General features: G+C 40.0%; 1 protein-coding gene across 2 annotated transcripts in view; it reads right to left on the bottom strand.

The window, feature by feature from the left end:
- The window catches only part of LOC119732891 (serine/threonine-protein kinase par-1-like), a 36,854-nt gene extending 33,033 nt beyond the window's left edge, over positions 1–3,821 (bottom strand). For both annotated transcript variants that reach the window (XM_038206481.1, XM_038206482.1), the window contains exons 1-2: positions 3,645–3,821; positions 156–317 (exon numbers count right to left, since the gene is read on the bottom strand). In XM_038206481.1, the coding sequence (XP_038062409.1) occupies positions 156–317; positions 3,645–3,750 (268 nt within the window). In that variant the 5' untranslated portion in view covers positions 3,751–3,821. The remainder of the gene's footprint in view (positions 1–155; positions 318–3,644) is intronic.
- Between the last annotated feature and the right edge of the window lie 10,570 nt (positions 3,822–14,391).

Raw genomic sequence — 14,391 nt, 5'->3', positions numbered from 1 at the left:
TTGTACATTGTAGCTGACTGTTTATGTTAGCGCCGAACCATCGATCATCGGACACTATCGTTGAACGCCTTGACCAAGGCTAACTTTATATCCTTTAAGGGTAAAGGTGAATGGCCCCCTCAGACTCTCAAGGCACGCCCCTTTAACATACCCACCTGCTATTTTGACATTCTTATTGGCGTCTAGTAATAGATTTTCTGCCTTAAGATCTCTATGTACAATCTTTCTACAGTGGCAATAGTGGACGGCTGCAACAATCTGTTTGAACTTCTGTCTTGCTTCCCTCTCTGTCATCCGACCGTGGGATATGAGGTGATCTATGGCACAGGCAAAAATGAAAAATGAGAAATGAGCAAAGTTCATTATCTCCTATTGTTTGATCAATCACACTGTCACAAACAGTTTACCGGTACATTATTAGTTATCCCGCGAGCGCGAGTGGAACACGGAATAATGGAGTGCGTCTGTGTCCCACACGCCACAAAGCCAAAGACCGAGTGGCATGTGGGACACAGACGCATAAATTTTCCGTGTTCCACGAGCGCGAGCGTGATAACGAATTTATCTTCAAGCAAACTTGACACACTAAAAAGATTTTCAGCAGTTATCCTATTACAGGTGCGTGTAATGGTGTGCGCATCTTGGAATAGCGCAATACGCGGAGTGCGGTATGGACCGTGGCCATGCACATGGTTATATGTAGCACGACTTGTTGCCATGGATTGACCAATCAGGATCAAGGTCTCAAGTTTACTTGAAAATAATATTAAATAAACATGTACCGGTACATTATTTACTTTTGCTGTAATTTTCAGAAATGGATGGATTTGTGGGATTAGGCCCCCCCCCCCAAACATGCCAAAAAGTCTCCAGTTTCTGGTATGGAACTTGCCCAAAAAGTGGTGCGGCGACGCAGCTTTTTTTTTTTTAACCTGTTTTTTTTTGCTTCAAATGTCGGCTGATGACTGCAAATGGCGCCTGATTAAACTTAGGCAAATATCATGGGAGACCAGAGAGGCCACATAAAGCTTATTCTCGACCATAACCCTATCTAACATGTCTAAAAACACGTTAAAATTGTGCAGCAGCAGGATTCCAGTCAAACCAGTGAGTTTGGCGGTTTTGAGACATCATCTTTCATTGGAAAAAAAACTTTTTCATTTTGCCGACGCGCATGGCTACAGCGACGCGCGCGCATACCAGAAACCGGAGACTTTATTTTTTGGCCTTAGTATTTTATAGCAAATATTGACTTGTTTGAAGTTTTGTCTTCGTCGATCCTTTTCTTGTAGTCTAGTTTCCTGACCCCACTTACCGTACATGTAAGATGAAACGTAGCAATTAATAGACTTTAGGGAATTGTAAGGTCAGGGAACCAGTCTAGCTGGCTTGTACCCATTCATACATGTAGCAGTGTAATCGATTGCAAACAAAATGCGGACTAACTAAATATGGTAAATAAGGAGCATTTTTTTCCAATGCTGGTCGGCCGACCAGCATTGGAAATGGCTTCAAACATACCACTTTCCTTGAAAATGTCAGCACACCAGGTGTCATTCACTAACACTGTAACAGTCAAGTAAGGTATTTCATAATAATTTGGTAGTTTTTTTTTTGTTGTGCAAATGTTGTACAGTATATTCCCTGTTTTGTAAGCTCCAACTTTTGTGCAAACAAAAATGTCCATCTTCCTTTTAACTATATACATGTATGAAAATTTGCAAAGTGTGGATTCAGTTACCACGTCCCCATGTGCATTCATCTGCTTTGTTCATCTCTGGAAACTGGGCGTCAAGTAGATCTCGCACACGCGCAATTGGAGTTGCGAAAAGGCTTATTGAAATTATCCTTTTGTTTGATTTTTACATAGGAAACACTACTTTTTGTCTATTTCTATTTTCCAGACTTCTGAAAATGTGCTTAAAAATTATGTTGGCTTGCTTTACATAACGTAGGCGATATACGCCTGCATTATTGCCGAGCCGCAAATATTTGCAAAACCTGTAATGGGCAAATTTGTTTTGCTCCGTGTTTCATTTGGCAGTGAATAACTTTTGCATTGCTATCTACTGTAGATTTCAAAACAAAATCTAGTTTTTGAGGTGAACCCTAAATTTAGCGTGGGAAAAGGAACTTTAAAGCTTGTACGTATGTACGTATTTGGCACTGTGGACATGTCTATTTTTGTGTACATTGTAGATGTACATGTACAGCCTTTAGTTTGCAAAGTTTTCAGAAATCCATAATTTAATGAGAATGAACCCATACAAATGAAAAGGGCAATGTTTTCTTCAATCATTAAGACTGCTTCTGAGGATTTTATGATGCAATTTTACGATACCGTATACATGTAGATATTCACTTAAACACAAGCCAAATGTCATGCAATGTATGTGGGTGTATGTACATGTAGGCCTTTGTACTGTACGCTGTTCTTACAAGTACACAAATGTAGTAAACAAGTGACAGATCCACAGTAACATAGATTTAACATATTTAAAGATATAGTCCATCATTTGTACATGTAATTTGTGCATTTTGTTCTTTTGAAGCAACAAAAGTGCTCAAAATCTGAAGAAGGGTGCTTAACAACTAACCTGATGAAGTTTCAGCTCAGCTTCAGCTGTATATTCCGAGAAAAACAGCATTCTAGGATCTCAATTTCAAATCAAAAGTTGCTGAATCATGTTTTGAATTGCGCCTGAATTCAGCGTCTGAGACACGTTCTCACTGAGCTGATTGCAGCTACGCGATGTCGCGCACTGATCTATGGATCCGACGAATTATAACAACCGCGCGTGTGTGTGTGTCGTGCCAAATGGACAGCCCTAGCCCACAAATTCTTCGAAAACATTTGTTTAAAAATATCTGACTGACTTGCACTGGATGTACTGAAACGACAATGAACCACCATAAAAAAATCTAAACTTCCAGCAAATGTTTGTGCTGTTAAATAAGTTCTAACACTGACATTTTTATCATATCATTTTTATCGAATCATATTTTGCTTTTGCTCATGAATGCAGAATTTCTCATTAGCATAACTAACAAACAGGCATCAAACACAGTTGACACCGCCAAGTATTGAAGACTGAAAACAAACTTATGGAACATGTACATGTGCATTTAAAGGTGCATTTTCCAGTATTGCATTAAAAAAAAAGATCAATTAGGCCCAAAAAAAATAGTCGCCGGTTTCTGTCATGGAGCTTGACCAAAAAGTGGTGCGGCGACGCGGCTTTTTTTTTTTTTAACCTGATTTTTTTACTTCAAATGTCGGCTGATGACTGCAAATGGTGCCCGACTAAACTTAGTGCAAAAAAATGGGAGTCCAGAGAGGCCACATAAAGCTTATCGTCGACCAATCTAAAAACACGTTAAAATTGTGCAGCAGCAGGATTCCAGTCAAACCAGTGAGTTTGGCTGTTTTGAGACATCATCTTTCATTGAAAAAAAACCTTTTTCATTTTGCCGACGCGCATGGCTACGGCGACGCGCGCCCATACATGCCATACCAGAAACCGGAGACTGTTTTTTTTGGCCTTAGTGAGCCCTTTAAACACTTAAACAGCAAAAAAAAAAAGTTTAAACATATACAACATTAAACGTAACGTCACAGCTCTAACACTGCCACAACAGCCTACCGAATATTTCGCCACCGCTGGCATACTCGGTGACTAAGTACATGTTCCTCTCTGTTTCCATGACTTGATAAAGACGGACGACGTGCGGATGCCTAAGTTGCTTCATCACCTGCACCTCTCGAACAATCTTCTTCAAATTCTCCTCGTCCAGTTGCGTCTTGTCTATTATCTTGATGGCAACCTACAGAGAGACATAGAGACCAATTTTTAATAAATATTTAGGCTAGCTTTGTTTTTTCAAATCAACTAGGCCAAAAAACACTTAATCCACGGATTGGGCCGGTTTGTCCCTGCTCCGTTCACAAGTACCCCCTCACCGACAAAGAGAGTACAGTTGGGGGTGACCGACCAACGCCATCTTGCCTGACTGCAATTCATTTGCTGCGAAGCGCGGCCACTGCGTGTACATAGAACAAATCCCCTGGTGTGCGTGCGTCACACACAAAGGAACAGTGCGTGTCAACTAGCGAAATGTCCCGCCCATGGGACGTCATTGCTAGGTAAAAGGGCACCCTCTTTTGTCGGTGCACGGAGCCCATAGGGTTGGTTTCTGTTTGCGTTGCGAAATTCGGGTCGGGTTGGGTCGGTTGACCCATTTTGGAAAAACTTGAAATAAACCGGGGGAAAAAAAAAAGTTTGGAAATTCACACAGTGCAATGTTTATTAAAGAGTCACTGTGCCCGGTACGAATGATTTGCAATCTATCACGCAGGGTCTATAACATTCAGGCCCACCAGTACATTTTGTAGGTCACGTTGTGAGTAACGTATGCCCTGAATTATTCCGTTGCTGAGAGCCGACTATTTTTACGCAACGCGAGTATGTTCAGGCATAAAAATCGGACACAGATGCCTTAATAGCCAGATATTTTTTTAAATTTCTTTCGGGTCGGTCACTGTCGGTTCGGTTTCACGTCGGTTTGGTTTTCCTTGAATTTTTGTTGGGTCGGGTCTAGCCTTGACCAAGGCGTTGGGCTTATCAATTCGCCAATAAAAAAAAATCGCCGATAAGAAAATCCCTAATCAACTTGGCATAATTGCGTGCACATATCAATGCCCGTACGCTGCTAGTGAGAAAGTAACTTGTACCATACAGCGAGGCTATGCTTGCACGTACGCACGTACATGTACACACACGTACTCGTACAACAGCCATGCACACACAGTACATGCATGAGCCAGTCCGCGTAACCCAACGCCTTGATGGTTTTGAGTTGACCCAGGAAAACCTATTACGGTAATGAGGTACCACCCCCGCATATACTGAATTCTCATTGGTCAGCCCGCGATAGGCTAACAAACACGTCGCATCCGCGAAGAAACGCTGCAATGGCGGCCCGTTGCTGTGGGTGAAAGTCGTTCAGTCCCAGTCTGTCCGAAGCAGTATTGAAGGCTCCAACGAATTCTGCAGGTAATGCTGTCATTAGACGTTCGTTGCCCACTCAAATGGATTCATTACACGAGCCGAAAAACTCGTATCAATGTCAAATTGTTGAAAAAGTGACGAACATTTCGCTCTCGCTTAAAAGACATGGAAGACGCCATGATAACTAATGCATTATGCATGCCGCGTGACATCACATGATTCTTGTGAAGCTTACAATTGGTCAGCTTAAAAATGAATTAATCATACTATTGGGAAGGTTGTTTCATGTGATTGGTCCAAGACGAATCTACATAATCATCACGGCATACCCGCATATCCTGAAGCCCGCCCATTTTTTTCCAAAACTGGACGAAAAGGTAAAGAAAGACATTAAACCCGGAAGTTGCAGACCCAACAAGGTGGTCGTTCGACAGGCCACGCGGCGCGTATATCCCCCACACGCACGTACGTACACCCACACGCAGAACACAGTAGGCCTACATTTACTGCCTTATTACACCATGCGTACAGTCCGTACTCACGTGTGTGTGCTTGCTGGTTGTATATGCCGTTCGTACGGACAAGGGTCATACACGCACGTAGCCGCGTTGATTGTGGGTACGGGTGAAGGGCCCGATTATCTCCCTTCGACAAAAAGCCGAAGGACCGCATTGAACAAGGCTAGGTCGGGTCAAGTCAGGTCGGGTCGGTTTTAGGGAGTTCAGATCGGTTTTAGTTCGGATTCAATTGTTTTGGGTCGGTTACGTTTGGCCTGGTTAACCCAAACCCGATGCATGCAGTAACGGTCATAATTTGAGTTCACTTTTCCCTGTTACATATTTGACATGTACCGGTGCATGTACATGTATAACTTAATTATTCTGAATGCACTCCTTAATGCAGTCAGCCTCTGGAGTGATAATGAATGGCAACGTGTACATGTACCCAACAAATTAAAAAACTGTTTGTCATTCTTAATGATACTTGAATGGCAAATTAAAAAGTTCCAAGGTACACATACATAACAGGGGCAAGCAAAAGTCACACTTTAGACCCTACATTGTATAGAATCGCCTACATGTACAGTACATACATACATGTATACTATGTACAAAAAAAAGTACAAGTGTACAAATTTAACATGTACATGTATACATGATTCTGCATTGAAATACCTGTACAGGTACTGTACTGGTAAATGTATACATTTGTATACATTCACAAAACGTGTACACATACATGTACATGTACATACATGTATACATGAGCACAATGAAATCTTAACTGTACACACACATTACAGATACATGTACACCGTTCTTACCCCAGTACCTGTACAAGTACATGTATACATATACTTTCATATGAAAGCAAAACCATTAAAGCAACATTAGCAAGTGGATTTCATGACGTCAATCAACTAATGATGTTTGCCCTTGTTGTTACAAGTTGGTTTTGCTCTTTATTTCACCACATTATGTAAACATTTGAACCGGCCATTGACACACATAAAAATATGCATAACATTGCACATGAACATTTGTGTATACATTGTAAGGCACTTTTGATAGCTTCGTGGTACCGGTAAACGTCATGTAAGATACGGCATAAACTGTGTAATTAGATTTTCTGAAGTTTTAAAGAAACTAAAATGTACTTTGATTTTCTGAAGTTTTAATGAAAATACAATGTACAAATACATGTACACTTATTTCAACTGTTCAAAGATAGTATTTTCAGAGATAGCTAGCACTTGCGAAAATAAACACGTTTGTTTTTCGTGTGCAATTTTTTTATGATGTGAAAGTGATCCTTTTAGCAATAAACCAGTTCGGTATTTCAACTGTGCATGCACACAATGATGTGGGTCACGGGTCATTGGGGATAATCAAAGCGTTGCAACCCTGTGACACGTCGTAACTCGCGGCGTGTCGTATGATCCATTTCACAAAACTTGCGATGTGTTGAACATGTCGTAAGTTCCTTGACAACGACTTAAAACAGGTCGCAAGATGGTACGTGCCTTAGTGGTCATCGCAAATTAAGAAGCGTCCTTTTCTTAGCCAGTTTTATGACATAAAAATGACATAAACAAGACTTAAATACCGAGACAATGTGCGTAAAGTTGTAAATTGAAAATGCATTGAAGTAATTATGAATTAGCCTGGAATATTGCAGTTGGAATTTGAAAGTAGCTGTACAGTCCACTGCAAGCTTGTTTTCCTTTAAAACTGCATCAAACGTCCGCCATTTTGTTCACACAACTCTTTGTTGAATATCAGACGACTGTTAACTGTTCGCTGAAGAATACCTAACAGTCACCGTGTTGTACTATAAATACACTTACGACTCGATTTGTGAAATAAATCGCAAAACGCGTCCCAGCTGCGATGCATCGTAGGGATATGACGTATGTCGCATCGTTGCGATACATTTTAAGTTACGATGAGTTTCGAGAAATCGGGTGTTGAATCTACAATGTATATGAGTTGAATTACAATAATGACATTGTAGGCCTACCGGTACATTGTACATGTACATGTGTAGTGCTGTACATAGCATAGGAACCAACCTACCTGTACATGTACAATGTAAACACATGGTGCATCTGTTTGTGTGCAAAAAGAAACCAAGCTCAATGTACCGGCGCGGTACATGTAGGCTACATTTAAAAGCCTTTCAGTGTTGCAGATTTATTAAAAAAACAGGGGGGGGGGGGGGAAACAGCACTATTTCATTTACATAAAACTTACACATTTAAAATTCAGTACAAGAGAAAAGGAATTAGATTTGGTCAAGCGCACTGACTAATAGTGACAGATCATTAAATAAAATTCATTTTACAAACAGTGAACAAAATAACAGGCATACATGCATTGACATGCAGACATGGAAGCAAAACAACAGATCCTTGGGGAAGAATAAAAAACAAGAAAATAATCTCCCCCTTTGTGACCTCAAAATTGGTTGCAAAGTGGCATTATATCGTGCCCTGTGGCTAAGCTGGTAACCTACGCCGTGTCCAAATTACCAGGCTACACACGTGTCTATATGCTAGCGGCTGCGGCTACATTGCACATTGTATGTACTTCCCATAGACTCGTGTGTAATTTTAAGCCACAGCCAATAATTTGGACACAGTCCTGTAGCCCTTACTCCAGCAGAAGCCGTTTTCGATCGTGTTCCCTGAATCTATTTCATAAATTGTAAACTGTTGAATGGGATGGTGCCAGACTATTTTATGATTGAAATGCGTTCCAAACCTAGCTTTCCATTTTTTTTAAATGTGGCTTCAAACATTAGGGCCCAATCTTTTGGCTCTGCTTACAGTTGGTGAAAAAAAAACCTGCTTACTATAGCAGAACATTCTGTGCTTACAGTAAGCGTTTTTCACGTGTTAGCTAGGAATTTCGGCTTCTGCACATGCGTACGTCCCATAACTACATGTAAGTATTCTGTGCTTACAAGTTACAGGGTTAGCACAGAATCTTTCTGATAGTGCGGTTAGCATAAAATAGTGATCATAAGCGCGGAGTGGTTAGCAGTGCCATGAAATTGGGCCCAGGTATGTTTGTTATCACAAATTTTTTATTATTCATCAGAGCAGACTGATATCAATTTTGTAATGAACTTTCATTTCATTATTTTCATTTCTAATCGCAAATTCCAAAAATAGCAGTTTACCTCGCTTTCAATTTAATATGGCCAACTCGTGAGTAAAGTCTATAAGTACATGTATAAAGCCCCCAATTATATTCGCTGAGCAAAATCAGGTAACCAACTAAAAAGCCTCGGGATGTACACTGTTTGTGACTGGTAATCCGCTATTTTTTTGCTTAGTACAGTATTTTCTGCTTACAGCAGATCCATCAGATGCCCTGACAGAACCCCACTCTTTGCAGCCAACCAGTGCCTTCATTGTGTGAGTTGACGTGTCTTCACATTGTGTCCGTGCGCAAAACAAGTCAATAACAGTCTACCCATTTTCTAAATACCACGGAAAAGGTCAAGTAGCTAGAGTGACAGCGTTGTGATTTGTTAGCTTTCTGTCCGGCGCTGCTTTCTTTTCCTTTTTATACGCTATCCTTCACTCTTCTCTCAATCTTTTTTTTTTTCTCTCCTTTCTTATAATGTACAATCAATTTATCGCTGGGCCGGGCGCATTAATGCCAACGCTCATTTGTCCAACGGGCCTCGAAATTTACAACACAATGTTGAGATGTAAGCTGATATACATGTATGTACTGTACGCACGTGTATGCCATGTGGGCTCTGGAAAGTTGAGAGAAAAATCAAGTCCTCCTTCATAACACAATTGTCAGAAACTTTCATCTTAAACATGTTAAAGGTAGAGTAGACAATTTGCAATAAGTTGTGATTTTTATCTTTTGAAACAACCAATGTGCACAAAATGCAAAAATGGATGCTTAATAAGTCTTAGCTCTGTGAACGCTGTACACATATATTTCGAGAAAACAGCACAAAACACACACGTAAACATAATATTCTGGATCTTGATTTCAACAGAGGTGTGAGTGACCACTGATAAAAATAGCTGACAACAGCTGAAAAAGGTGTAAGAAAGCTGAACTTTGGAAATCTCCTGCATTTTGTACACAGCATGTGAGGGAAAAAAGCTGAAATCCTATTTACAAAAAAAAAGCTGAAATCAGCTTTAAAGCTGAGATTTGACACCCCTGTTTCAATTCCAAAGTTGCCAAGTCACATTTTAAATTGCGCCCTCAGATGACACAATCCCGAAATCAGCATTCAGGACTTGTTATTCTCTTTCAGCCAGTTGTCACCCACTCACGGATTCGCCTAATTGCAAACCAGCTTCACATTAGAACGCATGGGGCGGATTCACAGAAATTTCTAGAAATGTGTCACTTGACACATCTTTGGAAATGACCTTTTTTCTGTTGTTTTCTTCAAAATGATAGCATGCCAGAAGGAATAATTTCAGAGGGAGTTGCATCATTACGTGCTATAAAACTGTATACCATAAAACATACATTTACATGTACATGTGTAGAGGCTGAGGCTACCGGTAGTTTACGATAAAATATCCGATTAAGTTTAAGAAAAAAAATCAGCCGTTTTCATGATGACATTTCGGGTGTAATGAATGAAAATATGTATAAAAGTGAAAAATCCACTCGAAATTGGTGTGCAAGTGACATTTTTTGTGTTTAAATATCGGTACACTCTTTGTATGCCGTGATAGTGTGTTTCTTATTGCATCGTGAGCAATTGCTATGGTTACACTTTATTACATGTATACTGTGTACAGTACATTGTATGGGTTAAGTGGGAATGTATAGCCCTACTGTGTATGCATGCACAATTTACAAATTTTAAATTCCCCATTGAATTGTCATGTGTCTTCACGTCCTGTACAAACTGCCTTGAGAGAACATGTGCGCTTCAGAGACGATCAATACTCGCGAGCAAACTTTGGCTACATTTGTACATAATGTACACATAGGCTTGGTGACCGTGAAATGTCAATGGGGAAGATTGGGTAGGAGAAGGGGCAATTGAGGAAAGTATACATGTACATGGACGTACGGTATGTACATTCACGTGCACAATAACAAACATGGGAACTAGGTCACTGGGCCATTCTGGCATATCAAAGGAACACGGCGTCCTAAAACAGACCAATTGGGCTGCAAAACGTGCTTTGATTGAAATGTTAATCCGAAACAACATGTAAGTGAAGGATATTAACCCTAACCCACCTCACTCCTCCAAAATCCTCCTGGCAGTTTTGGAGGATTCTAGAGGATTGAGAATGAATGGTGATTGAATCAAATGAGGATTCTGGAGGATTGAGGATGAATGGTGATTGAAGCACATGAGGATTTTGGAGGATTGAGGATGAATGGTGATTGAAGCACAAGAGGATTTTGGAGGATTGAGGATGAATGCATTTTGAGGCAGGACTGTCTGATGATTTTGAAGGATTTGGCGTTGGTCATCCTTCATTTAAACACGAGTGCAAAATTTTGGGATGAGGATTTTGGAGGATTGAGGATGAATGCATTTTGAGGCAGGACTGTCTGATGATTTTGAAGGATTTGGCGTTGGTCATCCTTCATTTAAACACGAGTGCAAAATTTTGGGATGAGGATTTTGGAGGATTGAGGATGAATGCATTTTGAGGCAGGACTGTCTGATGATTTTGAAGGATTTGGCGTTGGTCATCCTTCATTTAAACACGAGTGCAAAATTTTGGGATGAGGATTTTGGAGGATTGAGGATGAATGCATTTTGAGGCAGGACTGTCTGACAATTTTGAAAAATTTAGGCAGAGTTGCAAAATTTTGGAGGATTTTTGCGGATTGAGGATGGTTGTAAGCAACAAGGGCCTAGGGGGTTAGGGTTAACATCCACACAACCATCCTTTCAAAACTGGGCGTTTTCGTGTTATTCCTGTATTAGGCCTATACGTGCGAGAAAGACTTTCAGGGTCCACTTTTGCGAACCCAAAAAGTTCAGCTGTTTGGGTGCTAGTTGTGATTATATTCGTGAAGTGTTCGCCTTTTGCGGACATGTACATGTAAGAAACCACATTTTGTGTACGTGTGTAATACTAGATGTGTACATACATGTACATGTATACAACGTGTATCGTACATTTTATGAAAACGACAGAAAAAACAAAGTCATACTCCGGCGTGTCTGAGTGGGCACAGGCCGTAATGGAAAAAAATGCAAAAAACTTAATTATTTTGTTTTCCAGATTAATCGATATTTGTAGTCTTTGATATGTCTGCAACACATATTTAACTTTAAGAAATAGTAGAAAATTTATGGAGTAAAAGTCTTTTTTCCAAAAAAATATTGGCATCTTTAACTTCACGACTACATGTACAAAACTTAAAAGTTTAAAGGCTTCATTCAGTGTACAATGTATGTACATGTATGCACAAATGTCATGTGTACATGTACTACTTTTCATTTTAATAACTTAGGTTCACATTTTGTCTGATTCATTTATAGGGAGGGGAAGAGGAGTGGAGGAGGGGGGTGTTCGCTTAAAGTTTTAAAGTGAAAACATCACATTCATATCTTTTATTTTATAATAATCTTTTAAATGCCCATGTGGGGATACACACAGTGTAATATTGAACTAACCATGAACTTTGGTTTGTACAGGGAAAAAAATAACCACATTTTAAACACTGACTGACAGTACCTGTACACGTACCGGTACATTGGTGGTAAAAACCATTTCCTTTCAGATGTCTCTTTCCCCGAGCTAGCCCCACGACATGTACTTCCCCGAAAAACCCACACAAGCTGACAAACACACACACACGTCAGCAATTGGTACATCATGTACATAGGTTGCCCCAAGTATTCGTTTTAAAGGGAATGTACATATGTACAACATTTGCTTTTGCTGCAATTTTCAGAAATAAATGGATTTGGAGGATTAGTACGTTATAAAAAATATTGTTACACTGACTTGTTTCACGTTTTGGGTTCGTAGATGCTGGAAAAACCAAGAAACCAATCATATTATTGTAGTCCGGTTCCCTGACCCCACTTAAGATAAAACAGACAAATTTACAGACTTTGGGGAATTGTAAGATCAGAGAGTCAGTCTAGCAGGGTTTTAGTCTTCACATGTGTGTAATCAATTGCAAAAAAAAATGCAGACGAACTAAATATAAAAAAGTAGGAGCACTTTTTGAAAAAGGCCAGTTTTCTCCAACGCTGGTCGGCCGACCAGCGTTGGAAAAATACAGTTGTTCTTGAAAACGTCAGCACACCAGGAGCCACAACTTTACAGGATGCTTTAGACTGTCATTCCCTAACAATCCAGTAAGATATTTTGTGATAATTTGATCATTTCGTTTTTTGATGTTTGCAAATGTTGTATCTTCCCTTTAAAGGGGCACGCTTACATGTAAGAGCCAGTTGGGCTCGAAAACGTGTTTACAACAAAATTATTACGTTAAAACTATAGTCCATCATTTGTAATTAGTGCATTTTGTTCGTTTGAAGCAACAAAAGTGTTCAAAATCTAATGGAGGATACTGAACAACTTACTTGATGAAGTTTCAGCTCAGCTTCAGCTTCATATTTCGAGAAAAATAACATTCTAGGATCTCAATTTAAAATCAAAAGTTCCTAAATCATGTTTCGAATTGTTTTGAATTGCAGCTTTACGCGATGTCGCGCACTGATCCGACGAATTATAGCAACCGCGCGCCTGTGCGTCGTTCCAATACTTGTGCGCGCTGCGCCGAATAACAAAACGAACAACTAATTTAAATTTTCCTTCTTAAGAAGCACCGTTGGAAATGCCTTCTTTCGTTGATTTCTTCAAAATGAGAGCTTGCCAGAAAGAATAATTTCACAGGGAGTTTAGTCCCCTTACTATCTTTCAACCAGTATGCTTTTCAACAATAATTACAAAATGTACGCCAGTTAGGCCTACTTTTTGGATAGCTGCAAATGATGGACTCGAGCTTTAAATATAACTACAAAAGACCAAAGTAGAACATAAATGAACGTTCGCAAAGATATGCCATGGAGATTTGCTGCTTTCATGTAATTACCACGGGAAGGAGTTTCAGGGTACAAAATTTTGGTCCTCAAAAATTGTTCCGTTTGGCAAAGCGCTATAATACACCGCGGTGTGTCTTTTCAAAATGATGCTCATGTACAAAATTGCATGTACCCGGTAATATCTTACAATGAATCTCACAGTGAACTTGAGTATATTTTATGCGGCGCCAGTCTGGCTCAAAAGTCGACGCTCGAAGAGATTCACGTTCGAGATAAAACTAAGAGAACATTTCAATTTTAAAGGGGCACTAGGTCCTGAAATCCCCCAAAATTTCATGTTTTGGATCGTTTACTTATCCTATTTCAAACTTCTGGTTGAAAGGAAACCAACCTAATGTCTTACCGTTCCCGAGGAAAGGAAAAAAAAAACAGTTGTTTACATCGGACACGACGGAGTACGAATACGCTTTTCCTGTCGTTTTCAGTCAATGTACGATACACGTTGTGTGTGTCAATACAGCACCGTGCTTGCGAACAGCAGTGACCAATCACCAATGCACATAATGTGGTTTCTTACACGTCTGCAAAAGGTGAACACTTTCCGGATGAAATCACAAAGTAGCACCCAAACAGCTTGACTTTTGGAGTCGCGAAGTGGACCCCGAAAGTCGTTCTTGCATGCATAATACAGGAATAACACAAAAACGCCCAGTTTTTAAAGGATAGTTGTGTGGATGTTTATATCCTACTTTTAAATGTTCTTTCCGATGAAAATCATTTCGTTCAAAGCGCGTTTTGTAGCCCAATTGGGCTGTGCCAGGACCCAATGTTTCTTCAAAGGTGGGCAATTCCACGG

Source organism: Patiria miniata, unplaced genomic scaffold, assembly GCF_015706575.1.
Source record: "Patiria miniata isolate m_02_andy unplaced genomic scaffold, ASM1570657v1 HiC_scaffold_25, whole genome shotgun sequence".
NCBI lineage: Eukaryota > Metazoa > Echinodermata > Asteroidea > Valvatida > Asterinidae > Patiria > Patiria miniata.
Note: the sequence above shows the minus strand (reverse complement) of the source record. Positions and strands in the feature narration are given on the sequence as shown.